The sequence below is a fragment of the Pelmatolapia mariae genome, linkage group LG7 (genome assembly GCF_036321145.2).
Source record: "Pelmatolapia mariae isolate MD_Pm_ZW linkage group LG7, Pm_UMD_F_2, whole genome shotgun sequence".
NCBI lineage: Eukaryota > Metazoa > Chordata > Actinopteri > Cichliformes > Cichlidae > Pelmatolapia > Pelmatolapia mariae.
In genome coordinates this window covers 42,104,625-42,121,255 of record NC_086233.1, presented here as the reverse complement: position 1 = coordinate 42,121,255, position 16,631 = coordinate 42,104,625, and the positions used below count along the sequence as shown (strand labels likewise).

Here is a 16,631-nt window from a genome sequence, read left to right as displayed (position 1 = left end):
ACTGTCCTTAATGGTCGCGTCTCAGATCAGCGTGTAAAGGCACGCGTTCGCGCCAGATTGTTGCTTTGCTATTCATGACGTAACGTCTCCCGAAACCACACTGGAACGCCCATCTTTCAAAATTTAGGGACGAGATGTGATTGGCTGCGCGATGGCATGTGACCAACGGTCGCGGGAAGTCCTTTCCCACGCGCGTGATAGGAAGGAGTTGGTAGTTGACTCATTCAAACTTTTTGTAAACATTGGAATGGTTTAATTGTGGAAAGACGTGTTTCTCTGTCAGCGAGCCGTCAAGAAGGTAGTGACGGACACTCACACCCGTCGGGTGGGGGCTTTATTTTTCGGAATTAATTCAATATCAGCTCAACTTCGGACGTTGTTAACGGGGCCATTTTTCAGCGTTGGATGGGCGTGTAGGATTCAGCAAACACGTTAACTTTGTAGGCGAAGCTTCTGAAGGTAAAAGTCGTTCTTTTCAGACTTTTGGATCTGTACCTTTAATTTGAGGCAACTAGAAGTGTTGTATCTCAATAAAAAAAACAAAAACGTAATTTCAGCAGTGCTGTGGATCCGCCGCGTGCTTTTCAGTTTTTGGTTTGGGGTTTTGTTTTTTTTTTTTTGGTTTTTTACGGCGTCAACGAAGCCGGGTTTTAAATCCTGAAAATGTCGAGCTACAGCCGCCATCGGCACGGATCTCCTTCTCCCAAAAGTCGGCCAATCCGTCAGAAATTACAGTTCACATGCAGCGACGGAGAGGACGACCTCATCGAGGACATCAACAACAGCACAGGGGGAGAGTCTGGCTTCACGGAGATGGATTCCCCGATGCCACTGCGACGGATCATCGCCGACAAATGCCTGGACGGGAGCAGCAGCCCCCTGAATCAGTCCGGTGGGGACGAAGACGTGGAGCTATGGGACGAGGAGGAGAGTTTTGGATCCCCAACTCACCTGCAGTCACCCAGCAGTGTTATATTTGCCAACTGCTCGCCATCCCCTCGGAAAAACTCTCGGCTGTTTAGAGGGTCTCCCTGTCGTCCCGGCTCTCCGGACGACGGGGGATCCAGCTCCCCGATCCCGGACTGTCCAGACACACCCCCGCACAAAACCTTCAAGAAACTGCGGCTTTTTGACACACCGCACACACCAAAGGTAAATGTAATTTAATTTTTGAGACATTATTCATAATCAGACTCTTGCAAAACCGAACATTTGACTGCACTTTCTTGTCTTGTCTCAGTAGTTTAGCTTACTGCTTCGATCGTTTCTCTGTCTTTTCAGGCCTAAAAGTGGAAAGAGATCAGACCTTTTAGCAAACACACTGATTCAAATTTTTGAACTCCCGGAGAGTCCGTTAATCACCCACTGACCCACTTAATGTATAACTATACTTATTGCATAACGTTATAGTCATCCAAACAGTTGTATGTCTGGGCATGTCTATCAACGAGTGAGCATTTAATTTAAAGTACCTTTACATTATAAATACCAGTTATTGTTCTTAGCTTATTTTATACGCATTTTGGTTGAAACAGATGGGTTTTTGGTGTTTTTAGTCCTTCTGCTCTGTTATTCACTCATCTCTAAAACTGACTTTTGCAGAGTTTATTGTCCAGAGCTAGAAGCTCAGGCCCGGGGTCCTCCAGCAGGAGAGTTTCCTTATTCAAGAAAGTGGACGTTTCAGGAAAGTCACTTATTGACAATGGCAGGAGACAGCAGACCCCCCTGGTCAACTTTAACCCCTTCACCCCTGACTCCCTCCTCATTCAGTCTGCCACACAGCAGAGAATCAACAGAAAGCGAGCACACTGGAATGAGTAAGCTCATAACTTTATATCTTGCATCTTTAGATCAGTCCTCAAAAACCCCGTGTTACACGTCATTGTAGTTGAAATGTGGCTGTTGGAGTCGATAAACTGCTGTCAATGATTTTGTTCCAGATTTCCCAGCCATAGCAGTTAGTCTTTAATTACTTAATACAGCTATGCAACAATCGTTAAACACACAATGTAGTTGCTGATTTTGTAGAGCTGTATTAAACTTTACCTGTTTCCTTCAGCACTTTCAGAATATCTAAACATTTGGCAGTATAAAGCCCGAGGTTTACCACGACCTCACTGAACTCTGCCATGTGCTCTTGAAGTCCTCAGTGCTGCCCCCTGCTGTACAGAATGCTAACCTACATTATTCTTTATCTTTAAACTTGTAGCTCCTGTGGAGAAGACATGGAGGCGAGTGACGGTGAAGGAGAGGAGGAAGTGGTGCCACCATCTAAGGTATTTAGATGTTCTTGTCATTTCTAGTCAGATTCAGTGCCTCTATTTTATTGTTGGGGTATGTTGCTGGCACTGCAAACCAGAAAAGTTTTCTTTATTCTGTCCAGGTGTGAATAGTGTTTTCTAGGAGTCTGAGAGATTTGAGGTTTTATAAATGACTAAATTGTGAGTCATATATTGAAGCCTTCAGTCACCAGATATCAAACTATATAAATATGTGTGGTGTATTTTGGGCTTGTTAAATACATCTTTCCATCACCATCAGTAAGAGCACCAAATGAGAGAATATTTTTCGAGAAATGGTTTTCCATCTGTAAGTAAAGGTCTAGAATTCTGTTTTGGTTATGTTGTTTTTTTTGTTTGTTTTTTCTTCTTTGAAACCAGTGGTTCCTAAACTTGTGGATGGAAGCCACATATAAACATAAGTAAAGTGAATTGCTCTTATAGGGGAAATTATGTGAAGAAAAGTTTGCTGCTATTTAAATTTTATTTGGTTCCTTTTAAATTTGTAGCTACGGATGTAAAATTTGTGAAACATACCACAAAAGTTAAAAACAAAAACAAAAAAACAAAACACGAACCACACAGGTTAACTTTTTTTTTAAAAAAAATTAACAAATCTACAACAAAGAGGAAAATTTGGTAATTGTTGAAGTTATAAATGTCTTGGAACGAGATTTAAATGGAAATTCCAGATTGAGTATGTTGCACAATGCTCGTTGTTATTCTAAACACAACATAGAAAAGCTCATTCACATGTGTATTTCATATGTAAATTGCCTCAAAACTATTAGCTGGGTAAACCTGTTGGTTTTGGTGGTAACTGGACTGGAAAAGTGAGCTTCGTGCTGATTGATAGTTGGATTTAAATGATTGTATCAGATTTTCTTTTGTTAAAACTCCTCTCCCGCCCTCAGAGGATCACAATGATGGAAAGCAACATGACGTCCCGGTATGCTTCAGAGTTCCTCGAGTTGGAGAAAATCGGCTGCGGGGAGTTCGGTGCTGTGTTCAAGTGCGTGAAAAGGCTTGACGGCTGCATGTATGCCATCAAGAGGTCAAAGAAACCTCTGGCGGGATCAGTAGACGAGTAAGTAGATTGGTTTGTTTAAACTACGCAAAAGAAGATCATATTTATTTGTGGTGAATATTGGATACAAATTGGATGAGTGGAAAGATGGCTGGATTATTCAAACTTACCTGTACTACTGTGTTTGTAATAAGACATGTGTATATACCCAAAGAGACCCATGTTTCTACTTTCATGTTTTTAAAGGAGCTCACTAAAAGTTATTTTACTGGAAAGTTTTGACCTCCACTCATGTGAACTACAAAACCAGCTCCAGTCACGTCCTAATTAAAACGGTCTGTTCTCCTTCACAGGCAAAATGCCTTACGGGAGGTGTATGCTCATGCCGTGCTGGGCCAACATCCCCATGTGGTACGCTACTACTCAGCCTGGGCTGAAGATGACCACATGCTCATCCAGAATGAGTACTGCAACGGCGGCACGCTGTCTGACGTCATCGCAGAGAACTACAGACGGCTCAGCTACCTGTCGGCGCTTGAGCTGAAAGATCTGCTTGTGCAGGTCACACAGGGACTAAAGTACATCCACTCAACCTCTCTGGTGCACATGGATATCAAACCAAGTGAGTAATTGATCTTGATGTTAAAATATTGGGAGTTGCAATATTTGATGTATTTTTTTTTAAAGCAAAAAAGAATGGCCGTCAAACTTATTGGTTTGGATTATTGGGCTTTCCTGCTTGAAAAAATGTTTCGGGGATCTCGGCAAGTTCAAGACAGCCAGAAAAATAATGCACATTGGTTAAAAGGAACAGTCATTACAGACTTGATGACTTGTTTGTTACTCAAAAGTAATATACATTTTGTTATTATTAAATAACAGGAAATAACTGTTATCTGTCATCACTTTATCTTTAGGCTTTTTGTCTTTGCTATATGCCATGAATGGGCAAAATTAAGACAGGCTCTCTTATGACAGGGCTGTGTTTCCTGGTTCAGTTCAGTTGTGACCAGGGGTGTCAAACATGAGGCCTGAGGGCCAGAATCAGCCCAGGAAAAACAATCTGGCTCACTGCATGGCTTTGGAAAATGTGAAGGACGACATACATTTTTAGACTTTTAACTGTATTTTCTTAAGTTTTACAGCTTTTCCTATATTCTTGATACATCCAAGTAATTAGGACTAGAAATCTACCTTAGAAATTTTAGCTTTTTTCTTTTTTTTTCTTTAAAGGAACTCACAACTTAAAACCCTCTTGTTTTCTAATTACAAGACAGTCTGAGCAATGAGATGTCAAAACCTTTTCTACAGTTTTTACACAAATATTTATTACTATTTAAGCTATTTGTATAGTAATGGCTAGTATTTAACTGACTAGTGCAGCTTTTCTTTATCATGTTGAAAAACCTTTATGATGTATAGTTGAAATTGCACTACTTTTCTTATATTACAATGTCTCATAGGTTTACACTGACAGCAGGGGAGTTTCAGAGGCCACGCCTTGAGGCAACCATTGTTGTGATTTGGCGCTATGTAAACTGGATTGAACTGAACTGGCCCAGCCCACTTGAAGTGAAAGTGGGTTGTATGTAGCCCACAGCGTAAAATGGGTTTGCCCCTTTTAAGAAATGTGTGCCCCTGCTTTATGTGGCCCATTCATGCTGATCTGCATAGCTGCCCCCCAATATGCCCATTTTAAAACAGGAAAATTCCACACTAAGGTATTTGAGGTTGCGACTGGCCTTCATTCTTATATTTTATAGAAAAGAAGATGAGAATTTAACATTAAAGTTTCCTAGTCCGAAACTAACGGAAGCTTTCTTTGTTTTAGGCAACATCTTTATTTCACGGAAATCCATAGTGAGCTGTGATGAATGTGACGAGGATGAAGGACTGACTCCTACTGTCATCTACAAAATTGGTACGCTCACTCCAAAGTTCTATAATATCTAGTTTGTCATTTTATTAAATGTCAGATAGCTCATTCTCACATTCACCTGCGTTCCCTCTCCAGGTGATCTCGGTCATGTGACAAGAGTGAACAATCCACAGGTTGAAGAGGGCGACAGCAGATACCTGGCTAATGAAGTTTTACAAGAGGTTTGTTTTCCTGCTTAAAAAAACAAACCAAAAAAATGCTTGTACTTATTCTGCTGCACTTCCAACATAATTTTTGTTTTCTCTTTAGGACTACAGTAACCTGACAAAAGCAGACATCTTTGCTTTGGCCCTGACTGTTGTCAGCGCGTCAGGGGCCGAACCTCTACCCACCAACGGAGAGAAATGGCATGAGATCAGACGGGGCAAACTCCCCGCCGTTCCTCAAGTGCTTTCTCCAGAGTTTCTCAGTCTTCTTAAGGTAACTGCACAACACTTGTCTTTCCTTTTAGATCCTTTGAGTTTATAAGAATGGGTGTTATTATGTCTTAGCTTTTGTGCTAATCTGAGCCAAGCTGCATGTTCCCAATTACTTTAATGTATAAAGATAAACTTTATTTTTCTGTGAGACAGTGCAGGCCATTTCAAGTTTTTCAAGCGGCCCTTTTCAAGCACCTTCATTGGGTGCTTGAAAAGTTTAAAATTTTAGCTTTCATTCTGATAGGACAGGAGAGAGCAGACAGGTCAGTAGGGAGTGAGTGAGAGGGAATTTCACATGAGATGGGCCGAGGTGGATTCAAACCCTGGCCTCTGGCATGAGTCATTGACAAACCAGATAAGCTATATTAGCCTTGCTGTGGAAAAGTTTCTTGAATGTTGTTATTTATTTTATTAACCAAACAATTGATCTAATAATTGAATTGTAGTTAATGTATTTTTTTTTTTTTGTAAATCTGAGCACTGTCAACCTCAGCTTTTAGTTTTCTGGTGAATTTATTTATAGGTTGTTTTGGTTTTTTCCCAGCTTATGATCCACCCTGATCCAACAAGGCGTCCATCAACCTCTGACCTCATCAAACACCCGGTACTTCTGACCACTGCCAGAATGAGTGCTGATCAGCTCAGAGTCGAGCTCAACGCAGAGAAGTTTAAGAACGCCCTGCTTCAAAAGTACGTACTGCACAGAAGCTTACCAAGTGTTTATTGTCTTCACTCATCAGTGGTTTGACAGTCTGAAAATTCCTAGTTTGTTTGGACAAGTTGTGATGGCAGAAAATAAGCCAGTTATGGAGTACCTATCCTGCACCAGTGTTAAAGGAGGAGGCTGGGAATCATTGCTCTCTCACTTTGAAAAATAAAAGTAGCAAACACATTATAAGAAATATGTATTCAGCAATTTGTTTGTATTCCTTAGTTAAAATAATAAACAGTGAGCATAGTGAGCTTGAGGGAGAAACCCAAGGATTGTGGTCAGAGGTGCTCATTTGGTTACAGTTTTCAGCTAAGTCTAGGACTGTTCTTAGTGTGGTCTACCATCTCCTACGTGTCTCATTTATTCCCTTTTTCTTTTAATGTTCTTCAGAGAGCTGAAGAAAGCCCAGCAGGCTAGAGCGGCAGCCGAGGAGAAAGTTTTATCCACGGACAGGATCTTAACCCGCTCCACAGTCCAGAACTCCAGAACCACCAGGCTTATTGGGAAAAAAATGAGCCGATCGGTCAGCCTAACAATCTACTGAGACTTTATTCCATCCCGATAAGAAGTGAAACACGAAGGCTTATGGACCTTTTAACCAGAACTGATCACTTAAAAAAGAAAAAAAACAACTTTTTGTTTTGGAGGACAACCCTGTCAGTTGAGGAGTTGGGCTCCTCTGTCCAATCAAAGCTGTAGAGTGTTGACGCACCAGACTTGAACTCATCTCACTAGACTCTTTGCCAATATAGTTCAGTCCTTTCACCAGTGGACTTCTTTTTTTCTTTTTGAAAGGAAGGTAGTTGCTTTACCTTTTACACTTTGTCATTCTTTAGGTTTGCATAGATGTCAGACAATTCTCTCCATTCCTGTCCTTGCACTTCTCTCGACTAAGTCGAAGCGCATTTCAGCAGATCAAAACTGCAGTGAAGCTTCCCCCCCCCCCCCCCCCAGTGTGTGAATGTACTCAATGTAGCCGTGCGCACCTTACTGCCTGTCGCATGCCTGATGCTGGCTACTAGAGGATCTGAGAACTTACAGTTTCTGTGTTTGTAATGGAGCACTTTGGAGGTAACATGTGGCGCTTACCACATTGTTTCAAAAGAGAAAAAAAAAGAAAGAAAAGAAAATGAAAACCTGCTGCTATCGATGTTTTTGTGTGTCAGGGTTTGGTCGGTTTCAGGTTGGATCGTTAATTGTCACTGGCTCTTATTTTCAAGTAGCAGGAGCTCCTGTTTCCATCCTGTTTTGTATCTGGTCGGATGGAAATGGATCATGCTAAAAAAAAATTAAAAAATCATCCAATGTCTGTGAAGTACCGCAACCAGTGAACCAACTTGTTATCTATGAGGTTAGAATTGATCCATGCTTTTAATCTTACCTATTGATCAGTGCTGCCAACCCTGCCTGTAGCATTACTACAATCATCGTCCCGTTCTTACGATTCTCATGTGTTCTGTTGGTTTGTTCTTTCTTCTGTCTGTTTTTCATAACGCTTGTCTTCGATTACTGTTTAGGCGAGTATTCCTCAACCTTTTGTTCTTGTAACCCCATAACAGTAACTTTTCTGTTGTCTGTTCTGTTGTTGTACCATGTACATGTGTTCTTTTTAATAAATTCTCACCATCTACACTTCACCTTCTGTTCAGTGGCATTTTTATGAGAGAAAAACTTTCAGAAAGATTGAAAATGAATCTTTAAGCACAAATGATTATTTGTGTTTAACAAAAAAAGAAACAACATTCAGCATAGTGATATACAACAAAGTATATCAGCATTAGTATTTCTCACACCAAAGATGTTTGGGCAATAGAATATGGCACTTCTAAATCACATGTATTACAGGTCAGGCCATCTAGAATTAGTCACAAATTTGGTACAAATTTATTTTCCTGGAGTTTTAATCATAACTGTTTCATCTTTAAACCCAAGTTAAAAATTCACTGTGTAAAAACAAATTCATTATATAAAATTTTTTGCATAAAATTACATATAAACTGACTTGGTTCTATCTGAGATTTCCACAGAAGTTCAGATGAGGATATTAAATCTTTAGTGAAAACTTCAGCGTTTCTCCTATAAGTGAACTGTATCGTCTACAGTTTAATCCAAAAATTGAGACCGTCACTTCACTTTGTGAACCGCTGAAAAATAAAGAGATAAAAGGCTTACATGACACCACAGATAAATGAATGTCATGAAATATTAGAGAAAGACGTGTCCACGATCTCTGCACTGATGTCAGTCAATCAACAGATGAACTTAACATGGCACACCTTTGTATGCATCTACAAAACATCTATATACACATGCAAGTTTTTATCAAAATGAATGTCTAAAATATTATTATTTAATATTTATTTACATATAATTGGCATACTACTACTAATAATAATATTTTTGTGATTTTTAAAAGTTTAGTAATTTTGAGCTGGCAGTTTAGGTTTTCCATATATTTATTAGTTAACGACTTTCTCTTTTTTTAGCAAGGTACTTTCAAACACCTATTATCTGTCATTTTTACATAAAAAATAAATAATGTTTTTTTACCCACAAAGTCCTCACATACCCTCCGCACAGAGTGTCAGTGACACACACTCGTGGCTGATGTGTGTGCGCTCCTCTCGCTGAGCGGTGCTGCAGTTCTTCATCACGATGCCAAGCACGCAGCAGCTGACGGTGGGTCACGTGACCTTTCCGCGTCGTGTCCAACAGCAGAAGAGAGACAGTTCACACAGCAAGAGAGTAAGAGTGACACACACAAAGTCGGAGAGGAGAGGAGAGAAGTAAGAGGAAAAAAGTACTGGAGAAGAAGACGAGGTATATTCCACCGATATGGCCTTGCGCGATGAACTTTTAAAGTCCATTTGGCACGCCTTCACAGCGCTGGATGTGGACAAAAGCGGGAAAGTCTCTAAATCTCAGCTGAAGGTAAGTTGCTTTCCTTGATGGTTTTGAGTTTCTTTTGGCCGCTGGAGGTTTTAATTTTTAGGATCTTTGGCTTTTTTTGAAATAGTGAGCCCGTTTCTTCCTATTCTGATTTGCGTGGAAAAAAACAAACGCACACACTTCTGTTAGGCAGCATCAGCTGAGACGCACCTGTTGACAGTTTGCACATCGATTAAAGGAGACTCCCACACTAAAAACCCCCACAGAACAAGTAGAGCCAACAGATGTTTGGAAAGGAGGCTTTAACGCAGATGAAAGTAAAGTTATTCAAAAGATCTGCATACACCTCTCATCACTGGAAGAATCCATTTTAAAACACAGCCAAGTAGAAGATATTTTTATATGAGTACAAATTTCCTGGAGATCCCTCCGTGTATGTAAACAGGCACTCACACTCCTGTGCCAGCCAAACATTGTTCAGGAACGGATGGAAAAAAACAAAAACACTTTTCACTTCAGGAGCATCAAACCAAAGTGAAAATGGTCGCTGCTACTCTGGGGTAAGTGCAAAGAGAAAGGGCATGGGACGGCATAGGCCCCTCCTGGGTTCCCACCCTCTATTGCCATTGTACCGACCATCCATCTTGTTCTCCTTATCCGTTCAGGGTCGGGTTCTAACCCAGTTCTCATAGGGTGAGGGGCAGGGTACACCCTGGACAGTGCCAGTCTGTCACAGGGCTAACACAGACAGACACCTATTCAATCCTGCAGTCAATGTAGAATCGCCAGTGAACCCAACATGCATGTCTTTGGACTGTGGAAGGGTGAGGAACCCGGGGTACATGGAGAGAACCCAGGCAAACACAGGGAGAACATGCAGACTCCACACAGAAAGCCTCCAGCCGGTGGATTCAAACCCAGAATCATCTTGCTGTGAGGTGCCAACCACTACACTACTTTGCTGCACCCAGCAGTTTATAGTCTTTGGTTATCTAACAATGCCAAACACCATTGGATGAGAGCATGAATAGGAACAATGGCTGAATCTAGCTCAAGTACTTGTTGTTGTCGTTTAAGTATTTCTATTTAATAAGTGGAGCCGAAGGTTATACAGTGGGTTTTAACATGGCAAAACCAAGGGTGTAAACTTTTCATTAGTCATCACCATTCACTACAACTGGTAGTTTATCTTTGTTGGAATAGAAAATATTGTTTGACAGAGCTCAATTGACTGATTAATACTCCGAACAATAATGCGCAGTGAAGATCTAAGAAGGAGAACAGTAGATTTACACAAGCTGGGAAGGTCTTTTTGGAGCCATTTCTAAACAACTGCAGATTCCAAGATCATCCCTTCAAACAACTCCACGCAAGTACAAGTTATTCTGCCTACAGTGAAGTGACTTTTACATCTTCATTGACTAAGAGGGTGCTGACCAAGACTACTTCAAATTTGACACATTCAAGTGCCACTGAAATTTGCAGCTGTCCACACGGACAAGCCAAATGCCTCCTGGAGAAAGGTTTTATATGAGACATGACAAATACTGAGGTGTCTGGTCACAATCACGAGAAGTATGTTTGGAGGAGTAAAGGTGACTCTGTCAAAACTAAGAACACGAACATAAATGTCAAGCAAGGGCTGTTGTGCTGCCAGTGATACTGGTACATTGCACAAAGTGGATGAAATGATGAAGGAGGGCTACCTTCATATTCTTCAACTTTACCTTAAATCAACAGTAGATGGTTGAAACTTGGAGACAGTTGGATGTTCCAACAGGACAGTGATCCCAAACGCACATCAGAACTACCTACATATGCTTGGCGACTGTCTGAAATAGTTACTCAAAACAAAACCATCTTTAAATTCTTGTACAGCTATTGCATCGATGATAATGCATAATAACTGCATTGTCATTGGTACCAGGGCACAGGGCTGCATACGTGCACACCGTGTGTTCAACATTAGTTGTCTGTAGTATACTTATTTTAAATATTCTGATCTGGTCCCCCATTTTTATTATTATCCTGGGAATGTCCCTGTTGCTACTTGCACAATAGTTAGACTAGTTTCTACACAACTGTGGCTTAAAAAAGGAGAAAAAAATGCAATGCAGCTTTAAGACTCTCCACGTCTGTTGAAAATGGTGAAACTCCTTCCTTTGTGGTTCTCTTGGTTGCGCCACACTTGTTCTCCAATTACTGCTGTCATGTCCACATGTGCAACCCCACATGGCTGCGAGTCGTCATAAGGAATTCTGGGCAGGGGCCTCTGTATGACAGGGAACAGTATTTACATTTTGTTTTATTTTGTAAATGTCGACTGTAACCTACGACTTTAACCCTACACTGTAACCTTTCATGTAACCTCAAGTGCATTTCTCAAGAAATGTAACTGCAGGGAGCAAAGGTAGAAACGGCCAAGACATGGCAACTATTAGCTGAAATTGACTTAAACATATCAATCGATCGTTATAATAACTAGTAAGTATTGTTTTCACCTCTGATTTCAGGTGCTGTCCCACAACTTGTGTACAGTGATGAACATTCCCCATGACCCGGTGGCTCTGGAGGAGCACTTCAAAGATGATGACGAGGGTCCTGTCTCCAACCAGGGATACATGCCATACCTGAACAAGTTCATTCTGGATAAGGTCAGTCAGCTGTGTAAGCACATTCAGTCACACTTTGTCAGCCTAGGATAGTAAAGTGGTGTTTATTATATCTAGGGCGCTCTCTTTTTCAGTGTCAACACACTGACAAACAATAAGTGCCATTGTTATAGAGGAAATAATAATGGCAAATTATCAGTCTGCGCTACAACTCTTCATTACTTTGCTTTGAAAATGATACATTAGCTGAAGGCTGTTCAGAGGTTTGACCAGCCATAACAAGTACTTTGTGGGCGTGTTATCTATTTTCTACTAAGGCAGGAGATTGGAGTCATGTAATAGTTGCTGATTGTTTGTCCCTGAGAGCAACAGTCCTGAGTCTTCGTCAGGGCTGCAAAAGCTGCCTGTATGGGCCACTCATAAATAGTGGTGTGATGCTCCTCTCAATCACAATTCTAGACAAATAAAATCAGAATTATCTTCAAAGTAGCCAATTCTTTTTGAAATACATGTTCTTTTCTCTCAAGCAGTTATTTCAGTTTCTTGTTTTCTTGCTTCATCCTAACTTATTTTAACAGCTGACCTGATATTGTTCTGTAAATTTTCTCCAATCCATAATTTCTTGGGTAAAATATTAAACGCCACCAACTGTGAAACATCATCGGGTGTCTGAGAGAGTGCTGTATGTGTAGAGTTAAAGCACTGAATGACTGGTTGAGAAGACCAGAAAAACTATATAAATCGGGTCCATTTTTAGCATCCGGGCCTTCACATAGCAAACTAGTGTCAAACCTCAGTGCTTCCTCCACCATGCTTAACAGTTGACATGTGTTTTTTTTTTTTTTGTTGTTTTTTTTTCATTTCTTTTTTTTGGTTGGGCAGTGTTTGCAGAACCATTCTCAATCAGTATTTGCCCCGTACTCAACAGAATGGGCAAAGATTCAGATTTCTGCAAGTCTTTGCTGTAGTTTAACGTCTTTGTGTAATCTTCATAAGATATCCTCTGCTATGGGATGTAGCAGCTTTTGATTTTGTAGACATTTTGTCTTACTGTAGATGTTTGAACATGGGACATTTAGACATGAAACTGAGAAAGTTGTGATCAAGATATGATTCATACCGACCGGTCTTTCTTGATATGAGGAGACTTTTTCATTAAGTAGACTTTGTGCATCTCTGAATACTTTTAAAACCTGATCACAGGTAGCTTTTGGAGTCTTGATCTTAATGCTACTGAGGTGCTGTGGCATGGGCTGACATTTTGTACAAACATGCCAATATAATTGTATTAAAAACCACATTTTGGGAGTAATGTTCCCAAATTCTCATCATTGTGGTGTATGTGTCATACGCAGCTACTTATCTTATAGAGGGTGTTGAAGCTAAATGTGGTTTTTTTAGTTACTAAACCAAGAGCTGGCATACTTTTCCCAGCCTGCATTGTGACTGATAACGCTGTGTTAAATAAAGACTTAAAGCTATTTGTCTGTCTGTCACTTGATCTAAGATTGGAACTCACTGAGACCAAAGGGTTCACAAACTTTCTCTTGCAGAAACCTTGTTTTTTTTTCTTTGATCATGTTTAACCTCCTAAGACCCGAACTCTTCCATGACATGCATTTTTAATTTCTCTTTGATATTTGGGCATATTGGGGCCCGATGAGTGTAAAAACAAAGAATTTCCAGATTTTTTTTTTTTACCGTATTTTTGTTTTTAAGAAAAATGAGAGCGACAAATGAGGATATTCATTTAAAATTTTGATAGAACAGTAGCAGTATAATGCCCTCGTAAGTGGATATCAGGCCCATGTAGAGCAAAATTGAGTATTTTGGTCAAAATAACCAAAAATGTGATGTCCACATATGTGGACGGCAGGTCCTAGGAGGTTAAAGGTTATTTATTAGTCATATTTAATCGTGCACTACAAAGGTCCATTGATGGACACAGTGTATTAGTAGCTACATTGTGCTGGTGTCACCCTCTGTGTCCATCCATCATTGTATTGCTCGGAGACGGCGGCACAAAACCATTTATTGAACATCAGACCTTTGTGATGATGTAATAACGGGGTCACGGGATGAATGGAGCGTTTGTGATTGCATAGCTGGACATCATGACAAGAGAAAATGCTTATTTAGTCATGTCATGAGCAGCAGTGAGCTCTAGTGGAATTCCTTCTGAATGTTTAGAATTCTTGTATAACATCAGTGCTAAGTGACTATTGCCATGATTTAAAAAGGTTCTTGAACTCTGTCTTAATGAAGGGTTTAAGACTTCTTATTCTTGACTTTGCTGATTTTATTTTATTTTTTTATTATATATTTTCCAGTAGTTTAGTGTGGCATTTGATTATTGTTTGTTTGTTTGTTTGTTTGTTTGTTTGTTTGTTTTTTTTACAACTTCCATTTCAGTCATTTTAAAGATGTATGTAAGAAAAAAATAGATACTTGTAAAAATATGAGTTCTGATTGGCTACCTGATAGACTGTGATCACTGTTAACGTCATGTCTCAATAATCTGTGACAATTTATTAAATTGATCTGTTAATTAACTGATCAATGAATATAAAATACTTTTTCTCCCCTGCTTTATATAATTAAATGACTGGCGTATAGAAAAATCTTTTGTTATGCCCTTAAAATGACTTGACTATTTCCAGCTGACCAGTTGGTTCAGCTGGAGCTTCAATATATAAAAAGCTTGGATTAACACTAGTTTAGAGAGGCTGTTTGTATTTGTTTATCCTCTTCGTTGTCTCTGTGGCAGTGCACATTTCTGACTGTTTTGTCTGAAGTGATTTGTGATAAAGCTGCTTAAATAATTTCTTTCTGGACATACAGACATACTTGACATACGTGTTATGTAGTTAAGACGTGCTCGTGATTGGTGCTGAAAAATTCTAACCACATTTTCTTTAAAGAAACTAAATGCTGGATTTAGTGTGGGAAGACACACACACACATGCGTACACACTTGTATTTTTCACACACAATCATCCCACCCATGCATTGGAGTGGGGTGGTGTTCAAAGCATTCAACTTCACTCACTCCTGAGGAAACTCCACCCTGTCGTGTGTGTGTGTGTGTGTGTGTGTGTGTGTGTGTGTGTGTGTGTGTGTGTGTGTGTGTGTGTGTGTGTGTGTGTGTGTGTGTGTGTGTGTGTGTGTGTGTGTGTGTGTGTGTGTGTGTGTGTGTGTCAGAAACCCAGGAGAGCAAGTATCTTATTTTACAATTCAACACAATTGCTAGTCAGGAAAAACTTTAAACTGCGTGCGCCTTTGTACAGCAGACAGGAAGTGCAGATGGAGGCAGTCTGTACATCATCCTCACCAACTCACCCGTATAGTGCAGCAGAAAATAAAAGGCAGACCTTTAACATTTTCTTTTATAAGAGCACAGAGACGTGTGTTGGTGTGATGAGATTGTTGTACCATGACCCTGAAACACTTACCACTGCTGATGTAGCAGAAAAGTGATGATGATGTTGAAGCTCAGGGCCGCGCACTTTGTTGTGTGATAGCATGTTGCACTACATAGAAACGTGTGTGTGTGTGTTTGTTACAAACAGAGATTACTTAAGTTCATTGTTCCAAGTCAAGAATTTTGACACACACAGTCACTGAAAGTGTTGACCGCTGTGGTGACTCCTCTTGTTGCAATAGTTCTCTGCTGTTAGGGAAGATGGAGGACAAAATCCTGAGTCCTCACTTCATGTAAAAATGCGTTTAAGCTAATTGAGGTTTCACCAGTCTGAGACTGATCGGGTGGGTTTGTAAGGCACAGTGTTTCCTTGCTGAGCTGCAGCAGATTGGCAGTAAGACATTTGTACTAACATGCCTTAAAGCGATTATCTTAATTTGAAATCCATTCTTCTGAAACATCACATTTAATAGGGAAAACAGAAATTTAAAATGCATTCATGGACAGAACATGGACCGTTCTGTTAAGGGTTAAGAGCTTAATGGGCTGTTTTTTCTGTTTAGGAACTTTACAAATAAAATAAGAATTCCTTGAATTTTGCCCAAGTTGAGGGGCCTATATCTAATTTTTTTCTTTTCATCAGAAATGCTCAAATGTTTATTTACTTAACACAGTTGTGTATGTAAATAATGTCAGATCTGGAGTAATCTGTATTCTTGCTGCAGAGCGTGTCTTAGAGTTCAGATTTGGTGAACTTTGTCATTCGAATTCACACTAACCACAAAAGACATACAGAGGAAAATTTGGCTACAGTGACTGGAGGATGCTTTCATAGTTGTATCGCAATATACACCTTTAGTTATCTGCTAACGAGAGCCTCAGCAGTTTGTGTTTAGATTTATGTATATTTATTACGCTTTTTCTTTTCTTTTTTTTAAAGAAATGAGGATGTTGATGCCAGATGTTGGTGATGAACCATCCTAACACCACCTGTTTTGTTCTGTGGACCATTAAAAAAGCACTTTGTTACTACTTCCCCCTTTTCAAATGCTTTCATATCACATCATACTGTGTTGAACATTCAGCTGCTCCTGTCGCTGGTGTGATTCTCATTCCACTGAAGTCTTTGATTTTTAAAAAGCAGACAGTCCGGTTGAACTGGTAACAAGATTTTCTTTTTGTCTTCCAGTTTATTCTAGTCTGACTCCACTTGTTACATTTCTGTGTTGTGTTGTTTCAGTGTGAGATAAGGTTGAAGTTTAGATCCTGAATCCTAATGAACATGTGGCAGTGGAGAGGAGGGGGTGATTTGCTGACAAGGATCTCACTGTTG

At 40.0% G+C, this 16,631-nt stretch overlaps 2 protein-coding genes across 2 annotated transcripts in view; both read left to right on the top strand.

Annotated features, from left to right (window-relative positions):
* Positions 1–588: 588 nt before the first annotated feature.
* On the top strand, positions 589–7,321 carry wee1 (WEE1 G2 checkpoint kinase). The gene is made up of 10 exons (XM_063480950.1): positions 589–1,152; positions 1,603–1,817; positions 2,210–2,276; positions 3,194–3,366; positions 3,660–3,928; positions 5,138–5,227; positions 5,321–5,406; positions 5,495–5,665; positions 6,209–6,354; positions 6,767–7,321. The coding sequence occupies exons 1-10, from the start codon at positions 664–666 to the stop codon at positions 6,918–6,920; spliced, it is 1,860 nt and encodes a 619-aa protein (XP_063337020.1). The 5' UTR covers positions 589–663; the 3' UTR covers positions 6,921–7,321.
* Positions 7,322–9,127: 1,806 nt separating this feature from the next.
* Positions 9,128–16,631, top strand: part of swap70b (switching B cell complex subunit SWAP70b) — a 34,883-nt gene continuing 27,379 nt past the window's right edge. Inside the window, exons 1-2 of the mRNA XM_063479145.1 lie at positions 9,128–9,307; positions 11,779–11,919. Coding sequence (XP_063335215.1) covers positions 9,212–9,307; positions 11,779–11,919 — 237 coding nt within the window. The 5' untranslated portion in view covers positions 9,128–9,211. The remainder of the gene's footprint in view (positions 9,308–11,778; positions 11,920–16,631) is intronic.